The following is a 25636-nucleotide window of genomic DNA, read 5'->3' on the forward strand; positions in this document are numbered from 1 at the left end:
TTCTACCCCCGCTAATTCACCCCAGATTCACCTTGTTTGAAATTCCAACTTCTTTCCTGGAAGTCCTGGCAGTGTCCATATGTTTTATACCTCTCCCACCGCCCCCTTCCCACGCCCCCCCCCCCCCCCCCAAAGCCCTCGCCCTCTCTCAGATCTCTCGATGTCTCCATGTCTCTCGGTCCCTGCTCTCAAATGTTGTTTGTGTCCTTCCCCCTCTCTCCCCATCTTGTCTACCGCTCCCTATGTTATATGTTTTATGTGTCGGTTTGTCTTTCTGTGTGATTAATGTTCGCTCTTTCACGAGCCTCAATCTTGTATACAAAAAAAAAAAAAAAAAAAAAAAAAAAAGAAGAAGATATCGAGAGACGGGTCCTCTGTGATTGCTCGGGTCCTCTGTGATAGTATTTCCTGGTTGGCCCAGCTCGGGTGCTGTGCTTGGTTGCATCGGCTCAAGAAGTGTATTTCCGAGTTTTTGTACTCCAGTGAATTCCTGGCTGTCCAGTGGGTGTGTGCATGTAACTGGCAGACGAAGGTAGGCTTGCATTGAGTATGCAACGCCATTTTGTTCTTTTTATGTATAAATGAAATACGGATGCTGTTGTTGTTAAATGGTAACCGCATTATGTGTTCACTGTTTAGGCAGAGGTGCAGTGGAGTGTTTTCATCGTGATCTGGGTAACCCCTGATCTCTTGTGAAAAGGGTATGTGATTTTGTTTTTTCGAGTAAACAATCAGCGTTTTGTGTATCGTTGATTTGTATATTTATATTGGTGGGTAGTGGGGCTAAGTTAAACCTTTTTGGGGATGCTTTTAATTATGAGAAAGGTAATTTTATGTTTTCTTTACAGATATTTGTTCAGTGGTCAGCTGCTGTTCTTTTGATAGGTTTTATTACTTGGCTGCTATTCGCCTTTTGGGATATTCTCAAGTTTAATAGAGTGTTGTATTGTGCTCTCCTACCAAACTTTCAAATAAATTCCATTAATTTGAAATCTGTTTGTTCAGTTAATTGAACACTTACCTTTGGGGAATTGCCTTCAAATTACTTATTTAGGGTCTCCCACCCCATATTTGGGAGTGGTGTAGTCTGTAAACAAAGTACCAGGAGTCCTGGACTCCCCTGGGTGCCACATATACATTGATTCATAGATGGGCATTGTAAATGTCATGTCCTGTTAGGGTTAATTTAATTGTTTGTTGGGGTTATCACAATATTTGTTTTTTCTCTGAGAGCTTCTTAATATAACGTAGCTCTAGTTGTTAAAATGATGCAACTTCAGTGAGCGAGGTTTGAAGAGCAGAGGAAAAACAAATAAATAAAGAAAAGGTTCGTGCACTTTGTGGTGGGCGTGGCGTTGACTGGGCATGGTGCGATGGAAGGGTGTGGTGTTTTTGGGCGTGGTTTGGGCAGAGGCGTGGCTTGCATTTCTCGAGACGTCGGGTGACCTACGCACACACCCGGACTTGTCCTCACTCACCCTGACTCATCCTCACACATCTTGCTCCTCCTTTTTCACGCAGGTTGTTCTGAACTTTCTACAAAATCATGGATGAGAAAAAGAAATGCGGTGAGTTCGCTTCTCCATGTGCAACACTTTTATACACAATTTCATCAATTGTATTTTTTTAACGATATGAAATGAAACGATCACAATGAGAGTTGCCGAAAGACTCATAGTCTCGTCGCGTTGTAACTTGTAATTCTTATTGTTGAACAAAAGCACTGAGTGTTCGCCTGCGTTCGGTTTCCATAAACATAACCATTTCCAACTTTCCGCAGTGGGCGTGGCTAATAGAGAAGCAACGTCACGTCAGGAACCAATACTTTAGTCTTACGTAATAAATAGATGGCTCCTTGCTCAGTTCACTGAATCATTTCGAGATACATCCGATTAGAAGTTATTCATTCGATCGTGACAATTGCACTTTACATGTGTGACATCACATCATTTAAAGTTACAGCAACTTCACAAAAGAAACAACGACTATGACGTCATTTCAACCACACAGCTTATCTCGGGTAGCTGGGGCTTTTTTTTTTTCCTTTTTTTTTTTCCTTTTTTAGAAAACTTACGGAATTATCAGAGTGACCACTATCAGGTAGACAATGTGAACAATGTATCAATTCAAACCTGCATTACCTTGTTTACTATGCAGGTGTGTGCACGATTCATTGTCCTTGGGGACATAATTTGTATTTTCCAAGCTTGCCACGTCATTTTCTCCTATGGTAAGATTATATGGATGGCTTTCTGGCCGTAGTGCGGTTCATCCACCAAGATTAATTAAATATGTACCAAAAACATTGCACCTTGCGAGAGTGGAACATGGGGATGGGCACATACCAATAACATTGCACCTGTAGGTGCATGAAAATGGGAGGGCCCTCTACCTGGCCAATGACATTGAACCTCGGAGTGTGGAAAATGGGACGTGTAGTTTGTACGAAATTGGGGAAAGGGATTCAGAAAACTGTGGTGGGTGTCAGGAGTTGGAGAGGTTGGGGTTGCCAGGCAGGTGGATGAATTGGGTTCTCGTGGAGGGTGGGGCAAGATTAGGGTTAAGGTGTGGTGATGCCAAAGATGAAACTGAAATACAAAGCAAGGCTAACAGATCATTTGCATTTCATTTATGTCGGCATCATGTTGTGAGAGGGGAAAACAATAAAACTTTTGGAGGTTGGTGGTGGTGGTTCATATGCGGCCTGTGGCTGCTTGGCTGCATCATTTCCTGGGTTGCGTCCATGCCGCTGATGCAGTGCCCCCCAAAGGGGAATCGGGGTTTGCATATTCATAAGCTGTGGCATGACTTCAAACATGTCAGCAGGTTAACTACCGTGAGCTATTACATTGTAATTGCAATGAGTTTGCAACATCAAACCCTCCTCCTTTTACCTCCTCTTTGTTTTACTTAATGAACAGCCTCTTCCCCTTTTTGACTCAACTGGACTATGTCCAGCTGAGTTTTTGTCGACACCCAGTGTCCGTCATCCGTCTGTCGTCTGTCTGTGTCTGTCGTCTGGAAACAATTCGACGTCTACGCTCAAAAAATCACAAATATTGATCAGAGTTTGATGAAACTTGTTATACAGCATCTTCAAGACAAACTAGTTTGGGATTGCATTTGGGCGTTGCATGCCAAAAAATGGGCGCGGCAGGGTGGCCATATTGAAAAATCAATTTTTGTCATATATTTTTAGCACATATAAACGATATCGTTTGTGGTTCTATTATGCATATTCTAACCATATTGATATAGACCAGTTGAGTTCAGGTTCCCTGAAACCTCTCTAGTTTGAGACCTTGGCAAAATGACAAGATGGTCAAACACTTGGAATATGTTTTTCAATCCTCACAAATCTCACATTTTCACGATTTCTCTCCCAAAGGACCATCTGCCTCCCTCTGACCCGCCACACCCATGTACTTTCTGAACAATCCTCTTGAGGAAGATCAGTCATTCAAACTCATGGGTCTCACTTTTAGCCATGATCTTTCTTTGGCGAACCACATTTCAGAGTTGGCTTCCAAAAACCAGGCACCGACTGAGCATCCTCCGTCGTACAAAGTCCTTCCTTGGTACACCTGAACTTCTGTCCACCTAGAAGGCCTTCGTCCACAGCTTCATGGAATACTGCTCTGCCCTTTGGGCTGTTGGCCCAGCCTCACATCTTGCTCAGCTTGATGCTGTAGAACCTTTTAAGATTATTGGAATCTCCTGAAATGAAGCTGACTCTATGGGCCTATCACTTCACCATCACCGACATGTCGGTAATCTGTCTTCTACCACCTCCTTTCTGGTCTTGCACCCTGTACTCTTTCCGTGCTTTGTCTCCCCTTTCCCCCCCACTCGCCAGGTTTTGGCAGGCCACACACGGTCCACCATCAACCCCTTCTGCTGAAACTATCTAAATCCAGGATCATTGATCACCTGCAAACTTTTGATGTGGAACAAACGCTGTCCAATCACGGCACAGTTGGTGATTGGACACCAACTTCAGCATTCTTTTCAATCTCATTCTTCCCTCCAGGTTTCCAAGACAGCTGTTCACCACCATCACAGATCGTCCTCCATCCAAAACCATGATCTTTTCTACCCCTGTCAATCCTCCGTCCCCCACGCAAAGCCCACCCCTTCCAAATTCCACTATTTCCGTCATGAGTGTTCGCTTGTGCATCCCCTACCCTTAATTCCTCCATACAAGTCTTCCTCTATTTTTTTTTTCCTTCAACCCTGCTGTTGGTGTGTTTCCCCTCCTTCTCTCTACTCTTCCTTTTTCTGATACATCCTGATCCTTTCAGTGTTCTCGCTCTTCCATGAGCCTCGACTATGCATACAAAAAACCCCCAAAAACATATTTGTCTCCATGAACCTTTTCACACAACAAGCCACTTCGTATGACACTCCTATACAGTACCGTACATTACAAACACATTTTTATAATGTAGCATATTTATTTAATCTTACTATAATTCACCAAATGTCCATCCGTCTGTCTGTCTGTCTGTCCGTCCGTTCACAGGTACCGCAAAAACGGCTGAACCGATCACAACGAAATTTTGGGTGGGTAATCCTGGGACCCCCTGGAGTAAAATAGGCTATAGTGTTTTTCCAATTTCAGCTTTGGTCTCCTGCATTTTCAGGTTTGGACTCCCGCCGAACGTTATTGTCCCGGGTACCGCAAAAAACGGCTGCACCAATCGCAACGATACACCGCAATCCCACGAGTGACCCCACGAGTAATAATAATGCGAAGTTTGTTTTGTGCATGATAATAACTTGATATCCTCTACACACTTTACAAATAAAATCAATTGACAAACAATATTAAATTAACAATATTCACTCGAACGAACGTTTATTTCAAATCGGCAAACAAGAACAGTAGCCTGGAATTGTAATCTAATGTTTGCGAAAAATCTATAACCTTACTTCATACTGTGCAGAACTATGTGCGTGCGGTGTCATTTTTAAATGCCTGACAATGATCGATATAGATTGCAGCAAACTTGGGTGTGGACAAACACACCCTCCAGAATGGGCACGGCTTACTTGGACAGAATCCATATTCAAGGTATAAAAGCACTTTATTGTTAAATTAGACTTTAAATATTATCGTAAAAATTAGAAAACTCCATTGAACTGCCCCAAAGGTTGCCCAGGTGTGCCAGAGGAGCATTGGAACCTGTAGGCCTTGCAGAATACCTCAGACCACTGACTCAACTAGCCAGGTCTAACTCCGCCTAAGACCATGGCAAGTCGCACCTGTGGCCTGAGGTGCACCACAAGATTTGAGAGGAATGATGCGAATGCCAACTTGAAACAATTTGCTGTTCTTATCTTCTTTAACTGGCACAATTCTGTCCACCGATGTTATTGTGGGGTTGGCTGGGGGAAGCTTGGCCCAAGTGCTTCATCAACCGGTTCGCCAGGCCTGACGTTCGACTAAGGTTAGGTCAGGGATTTCAAATTTGGCCATGGTGCCGGCGATAGCTCATCTGATTTTTGCTAAGGAGCTGGGGCCATAGATGCCGTGCAGAATTTGTGCATTCTTCATTTGTTATGGTTAGATGGGACAACTGGGTTCAATTCTCATTATAACCAGAAAGAGCCTTTAATTGCAGAGTGTATCCAGGGTATATAGATTACAGTGGTGAGAAAAAGTTTGTGAACCCTTTAGAATTTTCTGTATTTCTGCATAAATTTGACCTAAAATGTGATCCGATCCTCATCTAAGTCCAAATAATAGATAAAGACAACCTGATTAAACAAATGGCACAAACATATCTACTTTTTCTTTTATTTATTGAGCAGAATTATCCAACATTCAATTTCTGTGGGGAAAAAGTATGTGAACCTCTAGGTTAATCAGCTCATTTAAGGGGTAATTAGTCAGGTGTTTCAATCAATGGGATAACAATCAGGAGTGAGTTTGGTTGGCCCTGCCCTATATGAAAAACATAAACTTTGTTGATCACCATCAGTTGGGTCTTCACCACACAGGTTTGTGTAAGCGTGCCATGCCCCGATCAAAAGAGATGTCTGAGGACCACAGAAAAAGAGTTGTTGATGCTCATCGGTCTGGAAAGGGTTATAAAACAATTTCTAAAAATGTTGGGCTCCACCAATCCACTGTCAGGCAGATAGTGTACAAATGGCGAAAATTCAATGCCATTGTTACTCTTTCCAGGAGCTGTTGTCCAAAGAAAATCACTAAGAGCAAGGCCTACAATAATCCAGGAGGTCAAAAAGAACCCCAGGATAACTTCTAATAATTTGTAGTCCTCTATTGTATTAACTGTCAGTGTTCATGAGTCCACCAGGAAAACACTGAACAAGAATGGTGTGCATGGGAGGATAACAAGATGGAAACTACCGCGCTCCAAGAATAACATTGCTGCCCATCTCAAGTTTGCCAAAGACCACCTAGATCAGTGGTTCTTAACCTTTTTAAAGGCGCCGAACCCTAACAAAACCCACCGAACACTCGCGGAACCCCTCAAACTTCGCAAAAAAAATTAAGAAGAATTGCATCTTAATGCGTTTTCTGTTCTTCTTTTCGGGAAGCGATCTGGGAAATGCGTGGTTTTGTTTTGGGAAGGGCCACTCTCAAATCATTTTCGCATGCAAGCCTGCTCCTTTTCTTTTTTTTTATGTCCACCAGTTTCGAAAACGCATGATCGCAGAGATACGTTGTAATGAACGGCATGAGGATCTCAAGGGCAATTTTAGCGATGTGAGGATACCCTTCCATTTGGCGGCATCAAAACGTTGAGAGTGTTGTTGTGCCGAAGAGGTGTTGTTGAGTCTGACTCTGCTGAAGTTCGATGCGGTCGACGAGGTATTGGTCGTTGACATCTGCCGTAGCAACGTCGAAAGTAAACGACTGCCGCACCCATGCTGGGTTTTGCTCTTGGTCGGGGAAGTAGCCGTCGAATGACTTTCCCAGCTCATCCAAGTGCGTGGCAATTGCTTGCTTCAGCTCCCCCGGTACAGCAGTGCCTCCATCTTCAGACTCATCTTCGATCCCGCTCACACACTCGTCCAGTAGCGAAAAGTTCGCAAAGTTGTCAGTCTCTGTTCGCTGCCTCCACAATGGTAACTTCTTTCAGAAAGCGCTCAGCTTTTCTTCAGATTCGATGACATTCACTCCACCGCCCTGCATCTGGCAATTGAGGTGATTGAGTGCGTCGAAGATGTCAGCCAAGTATGCCAAGGTGAGGATGAACTCTGACTCTTGGAAATGCGTTGCATGGCAATGCTGGTGTTCTCGCAAAAACAGGACTAATTCTACATGCAAGGCAAAAACACGGCTCACTACCTTCCCTCGTGATAACCATCGAACGTCAGAGTGGTAGAGAAGGACTTCAAATTCAGAGCCGATTTCATTGCACAGCTCTTTGAAGATGCGATGATTCAGACCACAGCTTCGCACGTAATTCACAGTTTCAACGACGATTTTCAGAACATTGGCCAGTTTTGGAGGCAGGGTTTTTGATGCCAGCGCGTGTCTGTGCAGGACGCAGTGCGTGACGATGATGTGTGGTGCATCGGCCTTCACCAGCGCTCCAAAACCGGAGTTGCATCCCAGCATGGCTGGAGCTCCATCCGAGCAATCTGCAGACACCATGTTCCACGAGAGGCCGTTGCTTTTGAAGAAGTCGTCCACAAGCTTTTTCACGTCAGCTGCCTTCGTTGTTGTTGTGAGAGGCTTGCAGAACAGAAAGTCTTCCTTGATCTCGTCTCCTTTGACATAACGCACAAATAACATGAGCTGGCTCAAATTCGAAACGTCGGTGGTCTCTGTCGAGTTGAAGGCTGAATTTCGTCGGGCTCGCGACAAAATCTGCAACTACCTGGGTGAGGATGTCGTCGCTCATGTCATCGATTCTGCATCTGATGGTGTCATTTGAGAGTGGAACGAGAGACGACTTGTTTTCAGCAGCTTTTCCCAGCATGATGTTGGACATCTTCAACGCGGCCGGTTTGATGAGTGTCTCGCCAACGGTGTGTGGTTTGCCCTGCTTTGCGATCAGGTACGCAACTTCACACGACGCGGTGAGGATCAGTTTGTCAATTGGAACGAAGCCGAGAGTGGGCAAGGTAGCACTTGCATCGAATCGGACTCTCTTCAATTTGAATTCATCCAGCGTTGCGTCTTTGTACTGCCCCTCGCCTTGCAGTTTTTTGAAGTGTTCCCGTAGTTTTGCTGGTGCTCAGCTGGAGTTGCTCAACTTGACATTGCAAAGCATGCATTGAGGACGCTGACTTCCGTCCCGTTCCGTCAAACACGTGAACCTGTACCGCACGCAATCCTCCGACCACTTACTTTTTTTGCTCGACATACTGCAACAAAAAAAAAGGAAAAAAAAGGAACAAACTGACCTAATTGAGTTCGGGCAAATAATTATATGACAAAAATTAAAAAAGGAACATGCTTAAATATAATCAGTACCCCTCTGAAAACTGAGAAATTTTAACGAAGAAAACATAACTTATACTTACAATGACGGTATTTATTATCTACTCAACTCTATGTCACCTCAAATCCCATTATAATATCACAAAGAAAACTGTGAATTGTTCGTTTTGAATTTCGACAAAAGGAGTTATATCACCTCCACCTAATTTTCTGAGTAATTCGATCATATTTTATAATCACCATCCACTTTTGACTTTAATATAACTCTGAACCCGCCCTGCATATCCACAAACATTTCCAACTTACTTTTCAATTAATCAGTAGCTCCAAAGTAAGGCGCGACCAATGACGCACGGCACACGACAAGCTAATCGAGGCTATTTACTGGAATTTCCGAACACCTGCAAAGTCCAAAATCCAGCAAGTAAGTGAGCAAGTAAGCATCATCAACATAATAATTAGCAAGTTGCTCATTGATTCAACTTACTACAGTCAGTGTGAAACAACTTATCTTAAACACAGACCAGAGAAACCATGAATGGGATGGGAATACAATTACAAATAACATTTCCATTCGTTCGTAACATACATAGCAAAATAATAATAATATTAATAATAAGCGTAATTACACATGGATTCAAAATTGATACAAAACTAAAAAAAAAACAAAAAAAAAAACAGATTGCAATGCGCTTCGGAGGACCTCCGCCGAACCCCTGAGACTGGCTCACTGAACCCCTGGGGTTCGGTCAAACCCAGGTTAAGAACCACGGACCAAGATGATCCAGAAGGCTATTGGAAGAATATTCTTCAGACAGATAAGTCGAAAACGGAACTTTTAGCTTAAATGAGAAACATTATGTTATGTGAATACCAAACACTGCATTCCAACATAAGAACCTCATCCCAACCGTGAAGCATGGTGGTGGGAGTATCATGGTTTGGGCCTGCTTTGCTGCCTCAAGACATGGACAGCTTGCCATCATTGATGGAAATATGAATTCTGGATTGTTCCAGCAATTTCTGCAGTGCATCCGTAAGTGAGCTGAACTTTAACAGAAAGTGGATCGTGCAGCAAGACAACGATAAAAAATTTTTGTGTGCTATTTGTTTAATAAGGTTCTCTTTATCTATTATTGGGACATGTATGAAGATCACATTTTAGGTCAAATCTATGCAAAAATACATGAAATTCTGAAGGATTCACAAACTTTTTCTCACCACTGTATGTTATATACAGTCACGTGAAAAAGTAAGTACACCCCATGTAAAGTTTTGACTTTTTCAACATATTTCAACATACAGCTATTTGATCTTCATTTCAACAATATTGAAAGATAAAGGTGATATAATATAACAAATATCATGAAACATTCCATTTTGTAGTCCATTGTATAATTTAAATAAACATTCATGCAAATTTTGCATGTGGGAAAAGTAAATACACCCTGACATTTATCACTACCTCAAATAACTTAAATTAGAATCAGGTGCACCACCTCAGGTGCAAATGATTATAACATCGTTGGAGAGGATCTTGGAGGAACCTGTCTTATTTAAACCTCAGACATTTAGTTTGGTTTGCTCTTTGTTGTTGACGTGTCGGCGTCACCATGCCTTGATCAAAAGAGCTCTCTGAGGCCTTCAGAAAGAAGGCTATAGATGCCTACGAGTCTGGGAAGGGATTTAAAAAGATCTCCAAACAATTTGAAATCAATCATTCGACTGTCCGGAAGATCATCTACAAGTAGAGAAGATTCCAAACAACTGCCAATTTGTTCAGGCCAGGCCGCCCCAGCAAGTTCAGCCCGAGAGCAGACCGCAAGATGCTGAAAGAAGTCTCTAAGAACCCCAGAACGTCATCACGGGACCTACAGGTAGCTCTTGCCACTGTTGATGTCAAAGTGCACGAGTCTACCATTAGAAAGAGGCTGCGCAAATTTGATCTACATGGGAGGTGTGCCAGGAGGAAACATTTGCTGTCCAGAAAGAACATCAGGGTAAGACTAAAGTTTGCCAATGAACACCTCGGCAAAGACCAGCACTTCTGGAACAATGTGCTCTGGACAGATGAGTCAATGGTAGAGCTATTTGGCCACAGTACCAGAAGACATGTTTGGCGAAAACCAAAGGCAGCATTTGACCACAAGAACCTGATACCAACTGTAAAGTATGGTGGTGGAAATATTATGGTTAGGGGCAGCTTTGCTGCATCAGGGCCTAGGCAGCTCACCATCATATAATCCACTATGAATTCTTCATTGTACCAGAGGGTGCTTGAGGATAATGTGAGGCCCTCTGTTGGAAAGTTGAAGCTCAACCGAAGGTGGCCCTTGCAACATGACAATGACCCTAAACATACCAGTAAATCCACCAAGGAATGGCTGAAAACAAAGAAATGGAGGGTTCTGGAATGGCCAAGTCAAAGCCCGGATCTAAATCCTATCAAGATGTGGGGGGATTTGAAACGAGCTGTGCATGCAAGAAACCCCTCGAATATCGCACAGCTGAAAGAATTCTGCATGGAGGAGTGGGCAAAAATTTCTCACAGTCGATGTCAGAGACTGGTAGACAGTTATAAGAAATGTCTACTTGAGGTTGTTTCTGCCAAAGGGGGCAATACCACCTATTAGAGCCAAGGGTGTACTTACTTTTTCCACATGCGAAATTTGCAATTATGTTTATTTAAATTATACAATGGACTACAAAATGTAAATGTTTCATGATATTTGTTATATTATATCACCTTTATCTATCAATATTGTTGAAATGAAGATCAAATAGCTGTATGTTGAAATATGTTGAAAAAGTCAAAACTTTACATGGGGTGTACTTACTTTTTCACGTGACTGTATTAAAATTGCTCTGTGTAGACATAGTCAGGTTCACTATGTCAATAAATTATATTTCGTTCAAAATCATGGTAGATTAGCAAACCTATACATTTGTGGAAAGGTTATAGCATAAGGAAACTAAAAATCAATGTTTACATTTGGAGAGATACCTGTATGGCGGCCATTTTGGATTTTCAAAATGGCCACTGTAAAATACATATTTTGTTATATTTCTGCCTCTAATTACCAGTCAGGTTCACCATGTCAATAAATTATATTTCGTTCAAAATCATGGTAGATTAGTAAACCTATACATTTTTGGAAAGGTTATAGCATAAGGAAACTAAAAATCAATGTTTACATTTGGAGAGATACCTGTATGGCGGCCATTTTGGATTTTCAAAATGGCCACAATAAATACATATTTTGTTCTATTTCTGCCTCTAATTACCCTAAAAACTTTTAAAAATATACTAAACCTATATTTTCAGGGACAAGGAATCCAATGAAAGTATCAAATTAGTGCTATGGGGAATGGTAGAGCACGAATCAAAGGTTTTGAATTGCAAAATACTGTCTTTATATTCGCGATAAGTTGCATAATCAAATACATGTTATCATTTTGTACAGGCAGTTAATAACATCAAAATGTGTCACAATAATTCATATCACCAAACATACACAGGCAGTCAGCAAAATCATATATACACATGCAGTCAGTTTAACTTCACATCTACCCAGGCAGTCAATGACAAAATATACACAGGCAGTCAATGGCATCAAACATACACGATTACAGAATATGCCATTTAGAGTTCGTCATCACTGTCCTGACGTCCTGTGTGCCGTATCCGACAATATAGTCCGCATCGTTTTCACAGTCCGTTCCACACAAGCAAAGGTCGGTCAAATTGATTATAAAAATATATATATAACCACCTTTAGAGGCCATTTTCCCCCGCAAAGCGGGGGTTGGCCTTTTTCGGGAACCATGGTTATTGTTGTTTTTTGGTCCCCTTTTTGAAACGATGTTTTACGGCCGGATGCCCTTCCTGACGCCAACCCTTTTTGCCGCCTTTAACGACAAATAGGGAATTACCAGTGAACTGATACTCAATTAGCCGACCTCGGAAGGATGACAGGCTGAGTCAACCCCCCTGGCGTTAATTCAGCGATCGACCGGGATTCGAACCCAGGATCCTAGGATCCTAAGCCGGCACCCTAGCCGCTAGCCCAACACCAGGGGGGTTGACTCAGCCTGTCATCCTTCCGAGGTCGGCTAATCCTGTGTGTCGTATCCGACAATATAGTCCGCATCGTTTTCACAGTCCGTTCCACACAAGCAAAGGTCGGTCAAATTGATTGGCAAATCGAATTGGTCGAATGGTCGATCGAAGCGATTGGTCGAATGGTCGAATTGGTCGAATCGAATTGGTCGGAATTGGCAAATGTAAACATTGATTTTCAGATTTTCGATGTAATAACGTTTCCAAAAATGTATAGGTTTGCTAATCTACCATGATTTTGAACGAAAAAACATAGTGAACCTGACTAACACGTACACACACTGACACAGACTGATTACAATAGACTCCATCACATCGGGAACGGGCGAGGCTCGCAATTATTTCATAACTCATCCATGGGTTGATGGTGCGCTTTTAGACCTGCCTAAAGCGTGGCGTTACGGGCGCTGCTTGCGAGCAAGGAGGAAGCGGACAACCGGTAACTTATAAGCGTCTTTATTTCAGGAGCTCACTGTAACACTAGCCCGCTCTGGGCTGCGCGCCCCATGTATATCCTCAGGCCACGCCTACCCCTCGGGCATGTCCCTCGCCCACTTGGTGCGCGGAATGATGTCACCACGCCAGTGGGCTTTTGTGTCCGCCACACGCGCCCCCCCAGAATTCCCGCGCACCTGGAGGGCCAGTTTGCGGGGCAGACGAATGATCCGGCCGAAGCGCCCCCTGGCGATCGGCGGCGTCCGGGGTGCAGGGATGCCAGGTGGGATGCCCCTGGCTGCCCCTGGGATGGGTGCAGGACCGGGGGGCGGCGTGGCGGCGGGGCTGGGCGGTGCCGGGGGTCCGCCCGCAGGGGGGCGGCCCCGACGTGGGGGTCGGGCCACTGGCGGTGGATGGTCCACGTTGAGGTGGGCCGGCTTGAGGCGGTCTACCGAAACGCGGTCGGGAGTACCGCCGATGTCCAGGGTGAAGTGCTTCGACCCGGTCTCCAGCATGCGGAAAGGCCCGTCGTACGGGGGCCGCAGTGGTGTCCGGTGGGCATTGTGGCGGACGAAGACGTACTCCACCGTGCGAAGCTCCGGGGCGACATGCGTCGGTGGGTGCCCGTGGCATGCCATTGGCACCGGGGCGAACCTCTGGGCGGTCTCTTGCAGAGCGGAGCGCTGCTGTGCCGCGGACCATGGTGCCGTGGAGTCGGGGAGGAACTCGCCCGGCACCCGCAGCGGTTGCCCGAAGAACAACTACGCTGCGGATGCGCGCAGGTCCTCCTTGGGCGCCGTCCGGAGGCCCAGCAGGACCCAGGGGAGCCTGTCGACCCAGCCACCATCGCGGAGGGTGGCCCGGAGCGCGGCCTTCATTGAGCGGTGAAATCGCTCACACAGGCCGTTAGCCTGGGGGTGGTAGGCCGTGGTTCGGTGCAGCCGGACCCCGAGCCCCTGCGCGACCGCCCCCCAGAGCTCCGAGGTGAACTGAGGGCCGCGGTCGGACGAGATGTCTGAGGGGGCGCCGAACCGGGCGACACAGGTGGCGATGAAAGCCTGCGCGACATCGGCCGCCGTTGTCGACGCCAAGGGCACGGCCTCCGGCCACCGGGTGGTGCGGTCCACCATGGTGAGGACGTGGGTGAAACCCCGCGAGGGGGGCAGAGGTCCCACCAGGTCCACGTGGACGTGGTCAAACCGGCGTTCCGGCACCGTGAACGGGGCCAACGGGGCCTGGGTGTGCCGGTGCACCTTGGCGCGCTGGCACGCGAGGCACGTCCTGGCCCAGCCGCGGACGGCCTTCCGGAGGCCATGCCAGATGAACTTGTCGGCGATCAGCCTTTGGGAGGCCCTCGCGCCCGGGTGGGACAGGCCGTGGATGGCGTCAAACACCTGGCGCTGCCAGCCCGCGGGCATGATGGGGCGAGGACGCCCGAGGGAGACGTCACACAAGAGGGCCTCGCCCGCGCCGTCGAACGGCACCTCGGTGACGCGGAGGCCCGTGACGGCGGTCCGCAAGGCCTGGACGTCGGGGTCAGCGGCCTGGTCCGCTGCCATCCGGGCATAGTCGATGCGGAGGTGGACTGCATGGGCGACGGCCTGGGAAAGGCAATCCGCCACCGGGTTGTCCTTCCCCGCGACGTGCTGGATGTCCGTCGTGTACTCGGACATGGCCGAGAGGTGACGCTGCTGCCGGGCCGACCACGGCTCGGTGACCTTGCCCATCGCGAAGATCAGCGGCTTGTGGTCGACGAAGGCCGTGAACGCACGGCCCTCGAGCAGATGGCGGAAGTGCCTGACCGCCAAGTGAAGCCCGAGCAACTCGCGGTCGAAGGTACTGTAACGGCGTTCGGGCGGGCGAAGCTGCCGGCTAAAGAACGCCAGCGGTTGCCAAGCTCCACGCACCCATTGCTCGTGCACTGCGCCCACCGCGTAGTCCGAGGCATCGGTGGTGAGGGCGATCGGTGCATCGGGTGCACGAGCATGGTGGCGTTAGCCAAGGCGAGCTTCGCGCCCGTGAACGCCGTGTCCATCTGCTCGGTCCAGGTAACGTCACCTTTGCCCGGCTTACCTCGGAGAGCTTTGTGCAGGGGGCGCAGGAGCTGGGCGATACGGGGCAGGAACCGATGGTAAAAGTTCACCATGCCCAGGAACTCCTGCAGCCCTCTGATCGTGCGGGGGCGCGGAAACCCCATCACTGCCTCCACCTTGGCCGGCAGGGGGACGGCTCCGTGCCTGGTGACACGGTGCCCCAGAAAATCGATTATGGCGGCGCCGAACCGGCACTTTGCGGGGTTCACAATCAGGCCATGCTGGCCCAGGCGTTCGAAGAGCGTGCGGAGGTGGCGTAGGTGCTCTTCGCGGGACGCGCTGGCGACGAGGATATCGTCCAGGTAGACGTAGACAAAATCCAAGTCGCGCAGGACGCTGTCCATCAGTCGCTGGAACGCCTGAGCCGCATTCTTCAGACCGAAGGGCATGCGCAGGAACTCGAAGAGTCCGAATGGCGTGATGACCGCCGTCTTCGGGACGTCCTCCGGCCTGACGGGGACCTGATAGTAGCCGCGTATGAGGTCCACCTTCGAGAAGAAGGACATGCCCGCCAAACGGGCGGAAAAGTCCTGAATGTGGGGGACGGGGTAGCGGTCGGGAGTCGTGGCGTCATTGAGACGGCGATAGTCCCCGCACGGTCGCCATCCCCCACCGGGCTTCGGCACGATGTGCAGCGGCGACGCCCAAGCGCTCTCTGAGCGCCGAACGATGCCAAGTCGCTCCAGGGTAGCGAACCCCGCTTTTGCCACCGCCAGCTTCATCGGCTCGAGGCGGCGTGCCCGGGCGTAGACCGGTGGCCCGACGGTGGGGATGTGATGGGCCACCCCGTGCTTGACGGCCCCCGGCGCGGAAGCGGGTGAATGCGTCCGCTGCCGGAAGCGTACAGACCAACGTGGCCGGAACCGAACCGTTCGGCAAGCCGCTTGGCAAGCCGCTCGTTGAGCTGCTCGGCGAGCTGGGCAACGCACAAGCGAGCGAGCTGAACGTCTCGGCCTGGACAAGACGTCTGCACTTGACATCGACCAGGAGCCCATTAGCGCACAGGAAGTCCGCGCCAAGCAGTGCCATGGGCACGTCGGCGGTGACGAACGTCCATCGGAAAACCTGCCCTCTGAACCGCAGAGAGAGGCAGCATTTTCCGTACGTACGGATGGGCGTCCCGTTCGCGGCAAGCAGCGCGGGGCCCCCACCCGCGGCATGCTTGTCTGACGTGCCGGCGGGAACGACACTCACCTGCGCTCCCGTGTCGCACAGGTAACGGCGCCCGGAGAAGGTGTCCGTTATGAACAGCAGGCCGGCGCTCATCGCCACAATTGAGCGCCGGCCCGGGCGTTTCCCGACCTGTTGAAGGAGCATGGCGGATGACACTGCCGAGCTTCGTGGCCGAACTTGGCGTGGAACCAGCACCAGGTGGTGGAGCTGGAGGAGCGCGGCTGGCTCCGCCAGGCCGGTGGAGTTGGCGGGTTTCCCCGCGGTGGCGGTTTTCGCCGCGGCGGTGGGCGGGGTGTGGCGGCGGTCACGAGGTGCGTATCAGCATGCTGCGTATGCTGTATAAGCTGATGCTGTGGATCAGCAGCATCAGCAGCATCAGCAGCATCAGCAGCATCAGCCACGAGGGCCGTGACGGCCACGCCGACTCTCGCCCGCGTGTCCGAAGCGGCGAAGTACTTGTCCGCCTCGGCTGCCAATGCTCGGGGTTCCGTTAGCCCGGTCCCAGCCAACGCGAGGCGAACCTGCGCTGGAAGTTGGCGACGGAAAAGCGCCCGTAATAGAGAACCGGGGGCTTCGTCGCCCAACAGTGACAGCATATGGTCCATTCGGACCGACGGGCGCGTGTCACCGAGCTCGGGGAGATCCAGGAGGCGGGCGGCCCGTGCGTCGTCCGTGAGGCCGAACGTGGCTAGGAGTAGCCGCTTGAGTGCCTCGTACTTGTGGCCGTCCGGTGGGTGGCGAAGGACGGACACAACTCGAGCGGCCGTGCCGGGCCCGAGGGAGGCGACGACGTGGCAATAGCGCGTGTCATCGCCGGTGAGGCGCCGAAGCTGAAATTGGGCTTCGGCCTGGACGAACCAGACTTCGGTCTGAGCCTCCCAAAATTCGGGAAGTTTGATGAAGTTGGCCATGGCAATGGCGTCGCGTGTGGAAGGATCGCTCCGGCAGATCCAACGTCGAGGGGGTCACCAGTAAAGCGCGGCGTTACGCGTGCTGCTTGCGAGCAAAGAGGAAGCGGACAAGCGGTAACTTATAAGCGTCTTTATTTCAGGAGCTCACTGTAACACTAGCCCGCTCTGGGCTGCGCGCCCCGTGTATATCCTCAGGCCACGCCTACCCCTCGGGCGTGGCCCTCGCCCACTTGGTGCGCGGAATGATGTCACCACGCCAGTGGGCTTTTGTGTCCGCCACATGCCTACCTTTACATAAAGTGCACATTCTGTTTGCATAAAATTGTTTGTACCTCAATCCACGACTATGTATAAAGGCAAGAAAGTTGCAAAGTCGAGCTAACATTATAATTTTGGACTTGCAGCATTTGATTTTCAAAAGGATAATTCCAGATGTCAAAAAGCATGTTTTATTTCCCATCTGAGTTAAAAGGTTTCCTTATATATTAAGAGTTTACAATGTCACATGTTGTTTTACTTATACGTGTGCGTATACTCACCACTGGTGATCAACAACTAATTACTCCCGCTCGGGAGTAATTGTCATGTATGAAGCTGCAAATGTTCACTGTTGTATCCCTTCACCGTGACCGCGTTGTATCCCTACGCCCGAGCTCGGATGGTGCTGCAGTGAATCGGGCCTGCAATCCCTGCATCGGGAGAGTCAATAAACGTGTGCTACAATCGATCGTAGTTTGTCGAGAGAGATGCCTTACTGCGTGTGTGTGTGTGTGTGTGTGTGTGTGTGTGTGTGTGTGTGTGTGTGTGTGTGTGTGTGTGTGTGTGTGTGTGTGTGTGTGTTAACAAGATATCTGGAAAAGTTCTGAACGGATTTGGATGAAAGTTGGTGGGATGATTGCCCTTGGGATAAGGAAGAATTGATTAGTTTTTGGTGAAGCTCAGGATATTATTCCGGATCCAGGAATTTTTTGAAGGATTTTTTTACCATTGGAAGATAGGTCCCTTTTTTTAACATTATCTTCTATATATTCTATATTTAACATTGTGATATGAAAATAGTTTTCATATTTGTTGTAAATGTAGTTTAAACTCGTGGTTATGCGTTAGAGCGGTGTATTTTTTTTAGCAGCGTCGTCTTCAATGTTCGGTTGTTTGTTTTTTCTAATAAAGACATATTCTGTCATTTTAAAACCACCAAAGTGTGTATTAGGTTTCCCCGTTTCATGAAATGTATCGTTTGATACGTATTATGCTTTAAAACGGTTTTTTTTTTTTGGTTTTTTTTTTTACCTCAGAAGAGATATCAACATTTACCTCAGCGAATGTCAATTGCGGTGTCAGTATTTGATGAACTTATAAAGACTTAGGTGACTTATAAATGTGACAAGCATGTGCACGGGATTCTTCCCAGAAGAATGAGTGGTCGCATTAGCTTGCACGACTTAAAATGAGCGAGTTTTGTTTTGACGTTTGGCCCAGTTTTACATGTTGTATCCCGAAGGAATGAAACGAACGTTATTCCTGGCTTACAATTTTATTTGAAGTCACACATGCCTCAAAATACACTCACTTATATAGAATTGAACGCTGAATCCGAAAATGTGAGTGAAATTGCCTTTTTTTTCTTCTTTTTTTTACATTATCTTCTATATATTCTAAATATAGGCCTATATCTGTGCAGTGTCTGTCTTGTGTTGTCTTGTCTTGTGTTGTCACTGAACTACTCCCTCAAACTTTTGTGAAATCTTACGATTCCAACTTGACCCACGACGGGAGTATGCGCTCTACTGAGTGGCATTGTAGCGGTTACCGCTGGGTGTACACAATCGCCTTGCACCTGCCAGGACGCGGCCTGGGCGCAATCGCCATGCCGGGCTCGTCCGGACGGGCCCAGACGCGCCTCTCCAGGGCATGCCCGGACTCGCTGTTCCCGGGCTCGCCCGAACCTCCCGGGCACGCCCGGTCTCGTCTTTCCCGGGCATGCCCGCTCTCGCCTTTCCAAGGCTCGCCCAGAACGCCCGGGCATGCCCGCTCTCGCCTTTCCAGGGCTCACCCAGAGCGTCCGGGCATGCCCGCTCTCGCCTTTCCAGGGCTCACCCAGAGCATCCGGGCATGCCCGCTCTCGCCTTTCCAGGGCTCGCCCAGAGCGCCCGGGCATGCCCGCTCTCGCCTTTCCAGGGCTCGCCCAGAGCGCCCGGGCACGCCCAGCCTCGCCTTTCCAAGGCTCGCCCAGGATGCCCGGGCAGGTCCAGACTCGCCTTTCCAGGACTCGCCCTTGACACCCGGGCATGCCCGGTCTCGCTTTTCCCGGGCAAACGCTCCGGCATAAATGTGTATATATATTGCTGCCCGATAAACGGGCTTTTCAGAGTACCCGAGTTTGATACGTGCAATAAAGCAACTCGGACGAATTTCCGTCTTTGGTCGAGTCAATCCTTTCGACTTGCGTTGGAGCACAGCTCCTTCATTGGTGACCCCGAACATGGACACGGCAGTGGCTCTTAAACTGCCTACCTTCTGGGAGGCTCATGCGGCTGTTTGGTTCGCCCAGGCGGACTCCCAGATCGCCCTGCGAGGCATCACCGCCGACGACACCCGCTTCCACCATGTCGTGGCAGCGCTCGGCTCCGCCACCGCGGCCCGTGCCATGAGCCTCCTCGAGCGCCTGCCAGCTGCTGACAAGTATGACGCGATTAAGACGCTCCTCCTCGACGCTTTCGCCCTCTCACTGGCGGCACGCGCACGGCGCCTGCTTGACCTGCCCGAGCTCGGCGACACGCGCCCGTCCGAGCGCATGGACTACATGCTCTCGTTGCTCGGTGAGCACTCTCCGGATTTTCTGTTCCGCGAGCTGTTCCTTCGCCAGCTGCCTAACCCGGTACGCCTCGCCCTGGCTGGCACGTCGATCACGGATCCCCGCGCCCTCGCCAGGGAAGCCGACAAGATCTCCTCGGTGGGCCAGCACATCGGAGCGGCAACCTGGAGCCCGCCGCCGTCCGAGGTGACGCCCACGACGCCCGAGCGCCCTGCGCGGTTGGAGGCCGAACTGCCGGTGCAACTGGCGGCCGCCACGCTGCACCGACCGCTTCCAAAACGACGGCCGGGGCCTCCACCTGACCAGGCGTGGTGTTATTACCACGCCAGGTTCGGACACAAGGCTCGGACATGCCGATCCCCGTGCACTTTCGGCAAGTCGGGAAACGGCCGGGCCGGCGTTCATTACCAGCCATGAGCGCCGGCCACTCGGGCAACTTGCTTTTTATTAAGGACAAAGCGTCCGGGCGGCGTTTCCTTTGTGACACCGGCGCCCAACTGAGCGTCATACCCACCTCAGAGCAGGACAGGCGTAACGCCGTTTGCGGCCCCTCTTTGGTCGCTGCTAATGGATCGGCCATATGCACTTTCGGCCCGCGCAACGTCACCCTCTGCTTCGGCAGCCAGCGCTTTCAGTGGACCTTTGTGACCGCCAGCGTCCCGCTGGCTTTGCTGGGCGCCGACTTCCTCTGCACGTACGGGCTGCTGGTCGACGTCAAACGACGTCGCCTTGTCAACGCCGAGACCTTCAGCTCCCTGGCGTGTACGATGAGCAGCTCCGCGCCGACCGAACTGGCATGCGCCCTCCCGACGGCGAATGAGTTCGCTCACCTGCTCGCGGAATTCCCGGCCCTCACGCGGCCGAAGTTTTCGGCCGTCGCAGTGCGACATGGGATCGAGCACCACATACCCAATACGGGCCCGCCGGTCTATGCCAGGGCCCGCCGCCTCGACCCGGCCAAGCTCGCCGTGGCAAAGGCCGAGTTCGACGCGTTGGAGCGCCTCGGCATCGTGCGGCGCTCCGATAGCGCGTGGGCCTCACCACTGCACATCGTGCCAAAGCCGGGGGGCGGATGGCGCCCGTGTGGCGACTACCGCCGCCTCAACGACGCTACCACCCCCGACAGGTACCCGATCCCGCACATCCAGGACTTTTCCGCCCGTTTGGCGGGACGGGTCATATTTTCAAAAATTGACCTGATACGGGGATACCACCAGGTACCTGTCCGGCCGGCCGACGTCCTGAAGATGGCCGTCATCACGCCGTTCGGCCTGTTCGAATTTTTGAGGATGCCGTTTGGCCTCAAGAACGCGGCCCAGGCGTTCCAACACTTGATGGACGGCGTGCTGCGCGACCTGCCATTTCTTTTCGTCTATCTGGACGACATCCTCGTCGCCAGCACGTCCCGCGCCGAGCACCTCCTCCACCTCCGAACACTGTTCGGTCGCCTCAGCGAGCACGGCTTAATTGTCAACCCGGCCAAATGCCACTTCGGCACGATGACCGTTGACTTTTTGGGCCACCGCATCACCAAGACCGGGGCCGTGCCGCTGCCGACCAAGGTCGAGGCCATCACCACGTTCCCGCGTCCACGCTCCATCAAGGCCCTACAAGAGTTCCTCGGCATGGTGAATTTTTATCACTGATTAGTGCCCCGCGCTGCTCAGCTCATGCGGCCCCTTTACGAGGCCCTCCGGGGCAAGCCGGCCAAGCATGACATTGTCTGGTCCGCGGCCATGGACGCGGCATTCACGAGCGCAAAGCGGGCCCTCGCCGACGCCACGCTGCTGGCTCACCCGGTGCTCAACACGCCCATCGCCCTCACTACGGACGCCTCCAACTATGTGGTGGGCGCCGTCCATGAACAATGGGTGAACGGGGTTTGGCAGCCACTCGCTTTTTTCAGCCGGCAACTCCGGCCGAACGAGTTAAAATACAGCACGTTCGACCGCGAGCTCCTCGGTCTATTCCTGGCCGTTCGCCATTTCCGCCACCTCCTGGAGGGCCGCCCGTTCACGGCTTTCGTCGAACACAAGCCATTGGTTTACGCGATGGCCAAAGTCATGGCGCCGTGGTCGGCCCGCCAGCAGCGCCACCTCTCCGCCGTGTCGGAATTTACCACGGACATCCGGCACGTCGCCGGCAAAGACAACGCCATGGCCGACTGTCTTTCTCGGGCCAGCGCGAACGTGGTCCACCTCGGCGTGGACTTAGCGCTCATGGCGGCCGACCAGACCACCGACACCACGGTGCAGGCCCTCTGGGCAGCGGACACGGGCCTCCGCCTGGCCAACATCCCCTTCGCGGACACTGTCCTGCTCTGCGACGTCTCCCAGGGCCAGCCTCGCCACATCGTCCCCGTTACCTGGCAGCGCCGCATCTTCGCCTCCATCCACGGCGTTTCTCACCCGGGCCGGAAAGCTTCTCAGAAGCTGGTGTCGGCGCGTTTCGTCTGGCACGGCCTTCGACGGGACGTCCGCGACTGGGCCAATGCCTGCACGGCCTGCCAGCGGGCCAAGGTCCACCGCCACACCCAGGCCCCGCTGGCACCTTTCACCGTGCCTGAACGGCGTTTCGACCACGTCCACATGGACCTGGTGGGACCCCTGCCCCCATCGCGGGGGTTCACCCACCTGCTCACCATGGTGGACAGGACCACAAGGTGGCCGGAGGCCGTGCCCCTCACCTCCACCACCACCACCGACGTGGCGCAGGCGTTCATCGCCACCTGGGTCACACGCTTCGGCGCACCGGCGGACATCTCGTCCGACCGCGGCCCACAGTTCACGTCCGAACATTGGGGCGCGGTCGCCCGCTCGTTGGGAGTCACTCTGCACCGCACCACGGCCTACCACCCCCAAGCCAACGGGTTGTGCGAGCGGTTTCACCGCTCCATGAAGGCCGCACTCATGGCCGGCCTTCAGGACGACGGTTGGGCCGACCGGCTGCCGTGGGTCCTTTTGGGCCTCCGCACGGCCCCCAAGGAGGATCTCCGGGTGTCCGCCGCCGAGCTCCTCTACGGCCAGCCGCTCCGCGTCCCGGGCGAGTTCGTGCCCGACGCTACCAGTCCCTGGTCCGCCGCACGCCAGCGCTCGGACCTCCAGGAGGCCACCCGACGATTTGCCCCCGTGCCAACGTCCCGCCACGGTGGCCCCCAGTCCTACGTCCCCCCGGTGCTTCGCACAGTGGAGTATGTCTTTGTGCGTCATGACGCACACCGGGGGCCACTCCGGCCTCCGTACGACGGGCCCTTCCAGGTCCTGCGACGGGGCGACAAGTCATTCGTCGTCGACTTCGGCGGCCGGTCGGACCGGATTTCTGTGGACCGCCTCAAACCGGCGCACGTGGACGTCGACCGGCCACCACGGTTGGCCCTTCCTCCGCGGCGAGGCCGCCCCCCATCCACAGTTCCCCCCGCTCGACCACCCACCACCACATCGCCCCCCCCCCCCACGACCCTCCAGGGGTCGCTTTGGCCGGGTCATCCGGACCCCCCTTAAATTGACCCTGCCGGTGCAGGTCGATTCTGGAGGGGCGTGTGTAGCGGTTACCACTGGGTGTACACAATCACCTTGCACCTGCCAGGACGCGGCCTGGGCGCAATTGCCATGCCGGGCTCGTCCGGACGGGCCCAGACGCGCCTCTCCCGGGCATGCCCGGACTCGCTGTTCCCGGGCTCGCCCGAACCTCCCGGGCACGCCCGGTCTCGTCTTTCCCGGGCATGCCTGCTCTCGCCTTTCCAGGGCTCGCCCAGAACGCCCGGGCATGCCCGCTCTTGCCTTTCCAGTGCTCGCCCAGAGCGCCCGGGCACGCCCAGCCTCGCCTTTCCAAGGCTCGCCCAGGATGCCCGGGCATGTCCAGACTCGCCTTTCCAGGACTTGCCCTTGACACCCGGGCATGCCCGGTCTCGCTTTTCCCGGGCAAACGCTCCGGCATAAATGTGTATATATATTGCTGGACCTTCCCCCTCTCTCGCATCGCGTCTCTCGCGTTTCGACTCGCGTAGATGCACAGCTCCTTCAGTGTTCTAGTTTTCTTTTGAACTGTTCATGAAGGAAATCTTTCCAAAAATGAAGAATTAGACTCAATTACTTCAAACATGTTAGCCAGGTGTGGACATATAATTATTAATCACACCTCACTTTGACTGTTTAAAAGCCGATTCACCTCACATATGGATGATATTGTTATGAATGTTGGGGTAGGGCATATATAGATACAGGTAGATCTGATAGGGTAGCAGGACACAGCATTTTTTTTTTGTTGTTGTATACAAGATCGAGGCTCGTGAAAGAGCTAACATGAATCACAGTTAATCACCAAGTCAAAACGACACATAAAACACAAAATAAGGGGAGCTTTAGACAAGACGGGGAGAGAGGGGGAAGGACACAAACACAACATTTGAGAGCATGGACATCGAGAGAACTGTGAGAGGGAGAGGGCTTGGGGGGAGGTGGGAGAGGTATAAAACATATGGACACTGCAAGTACTTCCAGGAAAGTAGTTGGAATTTCAAAAAAATGGATCTGGGGTGAATTTGCAGGGGTAGAAAAGATCAAGGTTTTGGATGGTGGAAGATAAGAGATGGTGGTGAACAGCTGTTTTAAAGACCTGGAGGGTGGATTGGGGGAGTTTGTTCCAGAGGCGGGAGAAAAGGAGAATGAAAGAGTGAAGGTGAGCAGAGAGAGCTGATAATAACTTTGCTGATAATTGGGACAGAGCACAGAGGGCTGGGGGAGCAAGGCCGGAGCAGAGTCGGTCGAAGCCAGAAGACAAATACCGCCAACCTGCCTGCGGTGAGTGAGTGAAAGGCCCTCGGAGTTAGCTTCATCGCAGGATATTCCAATGATTCTGAAAGCTTTGGTTTCAACAGCCTGAAGCCGAGCATGGTGTGAGGCAGGAGCACCGGCCCAGAGGTGGGAACAGTATTCCATTGAGCTGAGGATGAAAGCCTTGTCTGTGGTGAGGAGCTCAGGTGTGCCAAGGAAGGACTTCGCACAACGGAGAATGCCCAGTCAGCGACTGTCTTTGGAGGCCAGCTTGGAAATGTGGTTTTCCCAAGAAAGATCATGGCAGATAGTGAGACCCAAAAGCTTGAGCGACAGAACTTATTCGAGAGGATTGTTGAGAAATTAGATGGGAGGGTTTTCCAGTCGATCTTTTCGGAGAGACATTGTAAGAGTGTGAGATTTGTCAGGATTGAAAGACATGTTCCACTTGTTTGACCAGTCTGACTTTGTCCAGGTCTGCAGAGAGTGAGGAGGGCTGCAGAATGCCGATCTGAGGGATGAGGAATGGAGGGCCAGAGTGGAGTCATCAGCAAAGAGATAGAGTGGATTTTCCAGAGAGTCGGAGAGATCATTGATGAAGACCAGAAAAAGCACAGGGCCTTGAACACTACCTTGGGGAACTCTAGCCAGAACAGGAAGGGGAGATGAGAGAAATCCATTCAGGGCCACACGTTGACTACGACCAGAGAGGAAGTCCGCAAGCCATGCTTGGAGATGTCCATGGATACCATAGGAGGAGAGTTTGGTGAGCAGAGCTGGGTGCCAGACCGTATCGAAGGCACGTGATATGTCAAGGGAGACAGCTCTGATTTCCTGTTTGGCATTGAGGACCTCCATCCATTGTTGAGACAGCAGAAGCAACATGTCCAGAGTA

At 51.4% G+C, this 25636-nt stretch overlaps 1 protein-coding gene across 1 annotated transcript in view; it reads left to right on the forward strand.

Moving 5' to 3' along the window:
- The first annotated feature begins 1399 nt into the window (after window positions 1-1399).
- Window positions 1400-25636, forward strand: part of LOC137430267 (uncharacterized) — a 53501-nt gene continuing 29264 nt past the window's right edge. Inside the window, exon 1 of the mRNA XM_078780494.1 lies at window positions 1400-1568. Coding sequence (XP_078636620.1) covers window positions 1547-1568 — 22 coding nt within the window. The 5' untranslated portion in view covers window positions 1400-1546. The remainder of the gene's footprint in view (window positions 1569-25636) is intronic.

Source organism: Myxine glutinosa, chromosome 6, assembly GCF_964187855.1.
Source record: "Myxine glutinosa chromosome 6, kmMyxGlut1.1, whole genome shotgun sequence".
NCBI classification, from domain to species: domain Eukaryota; kingdom Metazoa; phylum Chordata; class Myxini; order Myxiniformes; family Myxinidae; genus Myxine; species Myxine glutinosa.